General features: G+C 43.4%; 1 protein-coding gene across 1 annotated transcript; it reads left to right on the top strand.

Annotated features, from left to right (window-relative positions):
• Positions 1-1,431: 1,431 nt before the first annotated feature.
• LOC108551273 (uncharacterized) lies at positions 1,432-4,711 on the top strand. The gene is made up of 6 exons (XM_017905371.1): positions 1,432-1,695; positions 2,231-2,355; positions 3,369-3,593; positions 4,225-4,360; positions 4,433-4,562; positions 4,626-4,711. Exons 1-6 carry the CDS (start codon positions 1,432-1,434, stop codon positions 4,709-4,711), a joined length of 966 nt encoding a protein of 321 aa, XP_017760860.1.
• The last annotated feature ends 5,383 nt before the right edge of the window (positions 4,712-10,094 follow it).

Genomic DNA, 10,094 nt, shown 5'->3' with positions numbered 1-10,094 from the left:
GCCTTTTCCACGGGCTCGAGCAGATCTCGTCCCGATCAATCGGTAGCCCAGATCCTTGTTCATTTCACACCCCCGTGGTCGCATCATCCCCGTGCGCAACCGTGTCCTTTGCCTCGCGGGAGCATCCTGGCACAGTTCCACGTCGACCATCAGGACTACCGGCGGTCCTCGGGACCTCGAGAAGTCGAAAGAGAGACGAGAGATTCGACATTGGGTCCTCGTGACAAGAGTGGACCCTGTGAGCGGACCTGGTTCCGAGTTTGGTAATCGGGTTCGAGGAATCTGGAGATTATTCGAGGATTATACGAAGATTATATTCGAGCAAGATTGAGAGAGATCGAGGTTTTTACCAAGTTTGGAAGCTTTGGAGGGACTGATCGAGTGGTTTGGAGCCTCTGGATTTGAGATCAAGTTTGCAAGCTTTGGAGGGATTGATCGAGTGGTTTGGAGGCTTCGGATTTGAACTTTGAATTTGAGTTTTAGACCAAGTTTAGAAGCTTTGGAAGCTTCGGCATTTGGAAGCTTTTGAAGCTTCAGAGTTTGAAAGCTTTTGAAGCTTCAGAGTTTGAAAGCTTTGGAAGCTTCGTAGTGACCGAACGAGTTGCTTGGAGGCTTTGGATTTGAGTTTGAGACCAAGTTTGAAAACTTTAAAAGCTTCGGAGGTTGGAAGCTTTGGGAGCTTTGGAAGCTTTGGAAGCTTTGTAGAGACCGAACGAGTGACTTGGAAGTTTTTGATTTGAGTTTGAGACCAAGTTTAAAAACTTTAAAAGCTTTGGGAGCTTTGGAAGCTTCGGAGTTTGGAAGCTTCGGAGTTTGGAAGCTTTGGGAGCTTTGGAAACTTTGGAAGCTTTGTAGAGACCGAACGAGTGACTTGGAAGTTTTTGACTTGAGTTTGAGACCAAGTTTAAAAACTTTAAAAGCTTTGGAGTTTGGAAGCTTTGGGAGCTTTGGAAGCTTCGGAGTGTGGAAGCTTTTGAAGCTTTGGAGAGACCGATCGAGTGGTTTGGAGGCTTTGGATTTGAGTTTGAGACCAAGTTTGAAAACTTTAAAAGCTTCGGAGGTTGGAAGCTTTGGGAGCTTTGGAAGCTTTGGAAGCTTTGTAGAGACCGAACGAGTGACTTGGAAGTTTTTGATTTGAGTTTAAGACCAAGTTTAAAAACTTTAAAAGCTTTGGAGTTTGGAAGCTTTTGAAGCTTTGGAGAGACCGATCGAGTGGTTTGGAGGCTTTGGATTTGAATTTGGAAGCAAATTTGGAAGGTTTAAAAGCTTCGGAGTTTGGAAGCTTTGGGAGCTTTGGGAGCTTTGGAAGCTTTGGGAGCTTTGGAAGCTTTGGAAGCTTTGGAGAGACCGATCGAGTAGTTTGGAGACTTTGGATTTGAGTTTGAGCGCAAGTTTGGAAGCTTCGGAGGGCCTGATCTACCATTTGATGTCATGACGGACGTGAACAGCAACAGATTGACCGGCGAGTCCTCGCGGAGGTCCTTTGAGCTAGCTAGGAAGGAACTGCGACAGATAGTGACGAGGATCGAGGAGACAGCGCTACCTAGCAGGTCTGTCAAGCTGCTCCGGGCTAGGTGCCTCCTCAGACCTGCGGGATCGAAGCTTGGAAAGAGACACCTGTGGATCCTGGTGATCCTCGCGTGGATTCTGGGACAGTTCCTTTGGAATTACACTCGCACTGTACGTTATGACAAGGTGAGTTGTGGGATCGAGCATATTGAACGTGGATCAAGTCGTTTCTACGATTAAATAGATCACTCAGGACCATTTTCTTGGTGGAAGATTGGTCGCCATTTTGTATCCTGTTATTTCTGAGGCCTGTACAGAGTGGGATGTATCGTCTATCAATTTTTGCTGAATGAATATGAATTCAGCTGAACTGAGAGTGAAGAAGTTCAATGTTCATGCACTTGTGAGAAAATTCGATTTTTGGAATGGATGGGGTTAAATGAAATTGGGGAAATTAAATTTATTTGCAATTCGTTTAGTATCAATGAATATGATTAAAGAGAATTAGTTTTTGAATTGTTTGGGGTTGGTACTGAGACAGGCAGGTCTGACTAGACCTAGTCAGATGGTTTTGACAGCTTGGTGATCCTATCCCAGTTCTGTGAGCTTCTCGAAACAATTTAGGATTGTTTTTAGTTTTCTTTTTCTGTCTTCTTCTCTTTTAAAATGATATTTTAGAGCTGGCAGATGGATTTTTGTTAAGGGTAGAATGTTTTTCAAGTGCCTGGCGGAGCTACCCTCGTTCACGCAGAAAGTATTCCGGCCGGCTGAGGACTGTTCGATCTGTCGGGACGTTCAACAGGTTGACAGGATATCCAACGTGGATCCTGCCACTTTCGAAGAACGGTACTGGCTTGTCCGATTCCCCTAATCTACCCGATCCGCGTTCGCGGATCGTTCTTGCTCCATTTACGTTTCGGAATTAACCCTGACCCAACATCTGTTCGACTATAGTCTGTAATACAGGAAGTATACCGCGACTTGCATGCTTGTTCGTGTAGTTTTGCAGTTTTATAATTTTTTTGTTTTATAGTTCCAAAATTTTATAATATCCAAGTTTTATAGTTGCAAAGTTATTATAGTCTCAAAGTTCTATAGTTCCAAAGCTTTATAATTGCAAATTTCTGTGCTCCCAAAGTTATTACAAATCCAAAGTTTTATAATTCCAGTGTTCCAAAGTCCCAGAGTTCTAAAGTCCCAGCGTTCTAAAATTCCAAAGTTCCATAGCCTCACTGTTTTGTAGTCCCCAACTTTTTTAGTCCCAAAGTTTTATGATCCCAAAGTTTCATAGGCCCAAAGTTTTATAGTCCCAAAATTCTATAGTCCCAAAGTTCTATAGTTTCAAAGCTTTATAATTGCAAATTTCCATGCTCCCAAAGTTATTACAGACCCAAAGTTCTATAGTCCTAGAATTCCAAAGTTCCAAAGTTCCAAAGTTCCATAGCCTCACTGTTTTGTAGTCCCCAACTTTTTTAGTCCCAAAGTTTCATAGGCCCAAAGTTTTATAGTCCCAAAATTCTATAGTCCCAAAGTTCTATAGTTCCAAAGCTTTATAATTGCAAATTTCCATGCTCCCAAAGTTATTACAGACCCAAAGTTCTATAGTCCCAGAGTTCCAAAGTTCCAAACTTCCATAGCCTCATTGTTTTGTAGTCCCAAACTTTTTTAGTCCCAAAGTTTTATAATCCCAATGTTTCATAGGCCCAAAGTTTTATAGTCCCAAAGTTCCATAGTCTCAAAGTTCCATTAGTCCCAAAATTCTATAGTCTCCAAGTTGTATAATTCCAAACTTCCTTACTCCCAAAATTCTATAGTCTCCTCCACGAACTCTTAACCACTCTGCTCCTTTCTCGGGCCAGTTACGCCTACTCTGGCAGGCCCGTAGTGGTGACAGATGCCACGACCAACTGGACAGCAACAACGATTTTCTCGTTCACCTTCTTCAAGTCATTGTACGACGGCGAGGACGCGAATTGCCAGTTCTTCCCCTACAAGACGGAGTTCAAAAGCCTTCAGGATGTGTTCGACATGAGCGCCAGTCGGTCCCTGCTGGAGAAGGGGACCAAGCCGTGGTACGTGGGCTGGTGAGTATATCGCGTTACGTTCTTAATTTTCTGATTCGGGACGAGGCAAGTTGGCCCGGTTCCTCGAGGTTCCAGGCTCTCAATAGGTGTTCCGGAAGTCTGGGCGAACGGTGCCCGTGAACAGCGTAGTCTTGGGGCTTCCATAACCGCCCTAAAGCTCGCACGTATGCACACAATCCGGCTAACGAGCTTACAAGCAAACTACATCGGTCCGTATTCATCCCGTGGAACAATTACCTAGAAACTCACATTCGTGTCGTACGACTTGTTTCATGTTTCCCGTCTCTTCATCGTTAGAAGCTCGACGAGGTTGATCTGTGTCGCGTTACGAGGTGGCCGTTGCTTTGTACAGGGTGATGCAAAATTGATTGTCGTATGTAAACAGAGAAATATTATCTAGACGATGAAACGAAAAGAGGTTAGATTCGGACGAAGATATTCATTCGATATCCATCGTGTTAATCAAAATTTCATCTATAGTATATACACAATAATGATATCGACTAGGAGCACACTATAGGTCCAGGTACCCTATAGATATAGGCATAGGCTACTACTGCAAACGTGAAATAAGTCCCAACCTGTCAGAAACCATTCTGATCATTCACAGAATTCTAATTTTCGCTAACAGGAGCAACTGCGACGAGAAAATCGGCAGTGTTCTCAGGCAACACTACCAGAGGCCATACTTCCTGCCAGTCACCGCGGAGTCCGAGAAGACCGACTGGATCTTCATGGGTAGCCACGGATATGGGGCCCCTATGCACGTGGGTACTCATTCAAATTTATATTCCATTCCACTTCCTATCTCCATCCATGAGAGAACTCGTTCCTTCCAGGTGGATGACGTGGAACATCCTTCCTGGCAGGCACAGATCAAGGGAAAGAAGCTGTGGACCTTGGAGCCACCCAGAGAGTGCTATTACGCTTGCAGCAGGCTAGAGGTCGTGGTGCATCCTGGTGAAATAAGTAAGAAAGTTAGCCCCGAATTTTTTGACGATGAAGTCCTCTAATTGTCCACTTCTCGTGCAGTTGTCCTGGACACTAATCGCTGGTACCACCAAACGACGATCGTTTCCGAAGAGATGAGCATCACGATTGGGGCTGAGTACGATTAGAGGAAGAGTTGGCAGCGTTCGAATCGATGTTACGTATCACGAGGATCAATAAAGTTATTTTCTCTTGATCTTCACGAGTCCTTGCGCCGAGATCAAGACTCTACTCGAAGTCCATTAAGGATCCTGTCAGAATCTCCCACTCTCCTTGAGTCTCAGTCATGTTTCTAGGAAATTTCAATGCTATCAAGATAATTGAAAATTGTCTGGTTCTTTCTTAGGTGTTATCTTGATCTCCCTGAGACCTGACACTCCCATTCAAAGTCAACTTTCAAAGTTTCCAAGCCTCAGACTTTCAAAGTGGAAGCTACTGAGCTGATTAAAAATTCCCTAGATTCTTAGATTTCCTTTTGGTTCCCAGAAGTCCCTGCACTATGATCAAAGGAATTTAGTAAAAGAAAAGCTGAAGAATTTAGTAAAGAGAATTCTCATTACCGCTTCCAGTAGGTGTTCAATGCTAGAACTGTCAAAGTAACTAAAAATTCCCTAGATCCTTTCTCGAGTTCTTAACCTCCAATTTTTATCACTTGTAGAGTACAAAATTGTCAATGTTAGAACTATCGATTTAACTAAAAACTCCCTAGATCCGTGTTAAGTACCACACTCTAAAGGGAATAAAAATTCCCTAGCCCCACTCCAAAGTACCTCTTCAACTCTACAACTCCCAGTATTATGATCAGGACTCCCTCTAAGACCTCTATTTCTTTTTAAAATTCCCATAAAATCCCCAATCTCGATATGATCAAGGTACCCAAAAATTCCCTAGCTCCCTTCCAGATTGAATCGCATCTGCTACGGTCCGCAACCTCCATCCTCGAATTAGAAACGAAATCCACGACGTTAAGCGAGCAAGAGGCTCGAAAGAGCTGCACCAGGACACGCTCGACCCGGATTCCACGGTCCGTGTCGAGCAGTTGATCGGTTTCCTCGTGGAGGGCGGCTGAACACGCGCCAGGTAACATATGATCGCGGGCACACGCGCGGATCCAACGGCGCTGGAGGGGGACAGGGAACCCCCGCGGCAGCCACCACCTGCCGCCAGGTGCGACTGCACGAGACATCTGCATGAGGGGCCCGTGCCGTTTCCTTTTCACTGTCCTCGACAATTCACGAGCTCGTCGACCGACGCTGGAACATTAGGTGTCTGTCTGGAGTCCTGGCCCGGCCTATTACGGGGTAATTGGTCGACTAGCAAAGCCTCGTCAATGGCCCCTTTGATAAATTTCGGGCCCGGTCTATGCTGACGTTCCCTCGAACAAATTTCGATCGAAAATTCGATCCAAATTTCGATCCTTCAAGCCGATCAGCGGGATACAGGGAAGGGTGCATGACGTAACTATTACGAGACTAGTGAAATAGTACACGTGGCTAGTGACGAAACAATTATAGATATCGATCGGCCATAGGAAGCTTCGGGAAGGAAGAGTAAAGCTGCGATATTTACAGCGTCGAATGACACGCTCTTCGCGTAGGCGGGTTACGTAATTTGCGAGGTTAGGTCTGGCGGAGAGACAGGGGATTTCGATGGCGAAGGAGGTTCTATCTTTGCGTCACGGCGTTCGATATAGATTGGAAATCTGGTGACGATGCTCTTCCTTACGGCACGCGTCGTACAGCGCCACCAGTGCCGGTGGATGACCAAGGGCCCATGTGGGGCTTCCGCGCTGGGCAGAGTCGTATTTCTCTTCGCCATATTTAAAATTTGCTACGATACTGTCTATCTTGGACTATCGTCGATATCTATTGAAAATGTCGAAAATATCCGAGAAATAATAAAATTAATCGTATTTAAGAAATATTTCGCTAATTAAAAAAAGGAAAATTAAATTCGTGTTTATTCGATAGCTTCGATATAGAAACGACCACGAATATTAGATTAAAAAAAAAAAAAAAAAGAAAAAATGGCCGGAAATAGGGGATGCATCGAAGGAGGCCCGAGGGCTTCCTGTTTCAATCTAATTACATTCCATTCGACGCTGGGAAGTGGTGGTGGGAACGGTGGTGGGTCGGACGCAACAAAATCTCGTTAATTCATAAAAATTCTCCGTCCGTTTCGCGACGGTCTTTTTGCCCGCGCGAAATTAAAATCCCCGCGCGGTCGAATAATCGATAGCTGAGGAACGCGCGGGATTCCGTTGATCCAACTTCCATCTTTCTTTTTCCGCGGGTAAAAATGCGGCCGAATGAAAAACGCCGCTAATTTTAAACCGATATTTCAATCCAAACAAACGGAAATCGCCCGTTCGCGGAGACACTCGGTATATATACTCGATAATCGCATTTTATGCAAATTTCCCTGATTCTTTGCTTAACCTCTTCCACTCGACAATTTTTATCCGCGGGAAATTATTATAATCGGTTAATTAAATATATAGTATTTTATTTAAATATTTCGCGTATCATAATGCAAACAGATCAACCTTTTCTTGGTTTCATATTTGCAAGAGGTTAGGTTAGGTTGTTAAATTATGCATCATTCAGTATCAAACAAATTTAGCCAAGTTGTGTCCCGAATTTCGGATTTTAGACAACACGTGCGTTTTATAGGTTAGGAATATCCCAATAGCTGGCTTGGCCCAGCGATATCGGCTTTAATTACTAAATATAATAATTCAATCATGTTTAAAATGGCCCAATGCAACGAAACTTTTCTATTTCCAAGAAAATTTCTACTAGAAATAAAATAAAATATCTAGAAAAATCCGCCATTACCATCTCCCAATTACCAACCAATGCGAGACACAAATTTCAATCCATATTGACTACATGATATAGAATAGAGGTTATACAATTATATATATTATTTACAATTTATGAAACTAATATTCCAAATTTACAAACTATACTATGTTAGTTACATAGTACAGAATAGAGGTTATAAAATTATATATGTTATTTACAATTTATGAAATTAATATTTCAAATTTACAATCTATACTATGCTGGTTACATAGTACAGAATAGAGGTTATAAAATTACATATGTTATTTACAATTTATGAAATTAATATTTCAAATTTACAATCTATACTATGCTGGTTACACAGTATAGAATATAGGGTATAAAATTGTATTTGTTATTTACAATTTATGAAATTAATATTCCACATTTACAATCTATACTAGGTTGGTTAAACAGTATAGAATATAGGTTATAAAATTATATTTGTTATTTATTATTTATGAAATTAGTATTCAAATTGTGCGTCTACGTTAGCTCCACACGGTACAGAATATTGTTCGCATGATCCAAGGATTGCAATCTATACCATAATTTCAATGGACCCCGGGAATGTTCGCAATAGCCAGAACAAACGCGGAATTTGCGAAGGCAAGGGTAGCCTCGTAACAGAGTGGTCGGCGCGAGTCCCTCCGTCTCCCTAGAAAATTCTCCCCTAGTTACAAAGCTCGGCGTAGCTGGTTGCGAGAAAAACGCGCGGACGGCGCGGCCGGAAGGCGGAGTGACGTGAGCGAAACGCGAAAGCGTCGCGGGGTCGATGGGCCGATCGAACGGATTCGAGTTTTCGTGGCGCGACGAGTCCGGTGCGGCCAGTGTTTGCGGCACAGTTTCGGAAAATTTCAATGGCCGCCTCGGCTGTGCGGCGCGCTCGCGATGACCACCGACCGACGGTTGCCTGTAATGGCCAGCCGTGTAGGTGTCACGCACACGCGCGCGTCGCACCCCTCGCCCCCTGGCCCCCGGTCTCGCCCGTTTGCGGCCATGTACAAATTTCACGTTAGGTACATATGGTTTCCCTGTTCGCGTCTTGCTTTCTCCCGGCCTACAGCAACACCTACGCGCGTGTTCTTCGCCGCACCCCGCCGCCCCCGCGCGAGTCTCAGCCGCCCCTTCTGTCGTTCCATATACTTGCGGTCGCACATACTTGGCGCGCGTGTGTCCGCCCCTGTCTCCCGTCCCCAACCCTCCGCCAGGCTCTTTCCAGGGATATGTACGGTTTCACACAAGCGTCGCTACCCCTTCGTCGGTGGTAGATATACAAATTTTTGCCCGCCTTCTTGTCCCTTCGCTCGCGTCTTTCAGGCCATGTCGCGTGTTATACGCCAAGAATTCTTACATTCTTCCTGGGCTTTCGGTTTTTCCCCTTTTCCGGGTGTATTCGCTGAGTCTAGGTTTTTAGGCTGTTTTTCGGGTTTTTGGGTTTATATTCAGCGCAGGTTTTTAAGTTTCTAGGTTTATATCGATGGAGTGCAGGTTCTTGGGTTTTTGGGTTTATAGTAGTTGCGAGTAGATTTTTGGATTTATAGTGATCGAGTATAGATTTTTCTTATACTTTTACTATTATTTCAGTATAGGTTTTAGGGTTTGTATTGGTTGGGTGTCATTTTTTCGGTGGTCTTTGGGTTTATATTAGTTAAGCGTAGGACTTTAGGTTAATATTAATTTTGCTATGTGTAGTTCTATGTATGAGTGTAAATTTTCGGTTGGTTTTTGGGTTTATTTAGTCAAGATGGAGAGAGAGGAAGGGTGCTTTCGTCCCTTTCCGCGCAGAGATTTTACTTTCACCTTTTGCCAGGTCGTTCGCAACACGGCGCTTCTGTCCTCATGCCTGGGACGGAAAATCAGTAGGAGTTATTAAACAAATTGTACTACTCATTCTCAGGCGTCCCAGTGGAACAAAATGTTTTTGAAAATGTTTCTCGCTCTCGTAGGAACCTTTATCTCATGATGCACGGATTTGAAATTTCTTTTTTCTCCTTTCTCTTTCGAAATTTGTTTCGTACAGTCTGATTTATGGATCTTTTTAAGGTTATTTTAAGGTTTGTTTCTAACAAATTTCGTAGAATTTCCAGGGTTTATTTCCGGTTTCAATTTCGCAAGATTCGTAGACTTTGGTGGGTCCATTCGAGGATCTAATTTCACTGGATTTAGAGACTCTGCAGGATCCATTTCAGGGTCTAATTTCAACAAATTCGCAAGCTTGCCAGAGATCATTTCAAGGTCCACATATTTTCGCAATATTCGCAAACTTCATAGAATCCATTCCAAGGTTTATTTTCTAAAAAGTTGCACACCTTTCAGGGTCCATTTTCATGAAACTCGTAAACCTTTCCGAACTCTTTCAAAATACATTTTCATCAGATTCACAGATCTTTCAAGTTCCATTCCAAGATCTGCAAATTTTCACAATATTCATAGACCTTCCAAACTCTATTTGAAAACCTACTGTCTCAAAATTCGTTGACCTTTTAGGGACCATCTTCACAAAATTTGTAGACCTTTCAAGGTCCATTTTCACAAAATTCGTAGATCTTTCATGGCCTATTTTCACAAAATTCGTAGACTTTCAGGGTCCACCTTCACAAAATTCATAGACCTTCCAGGGTCCATTTTCACAAAATTCATAGACCTTCCAGGGTCCATTTTC

This window comes from Eufriesea mexicana, unplaced genomic scaffold (genome assembly GCF_001483705.2).
Source record: "Eufriesea mexicana isolate 0111107269 unplaced genomic scaffold, ASM148370v2 scaffold3780, whole genome shotgun sequence".
In the NCBI taxonomy this organism is placed as follows: Eukaryota; Metazoa; Arthropoda; class Insecta; order Hymenoptera; family Apidae; genus Eufriesea; species Eufriesea mexicana.
This window is presented reverse-complemented; position numbering and strand designations above follow the sequence as displayed.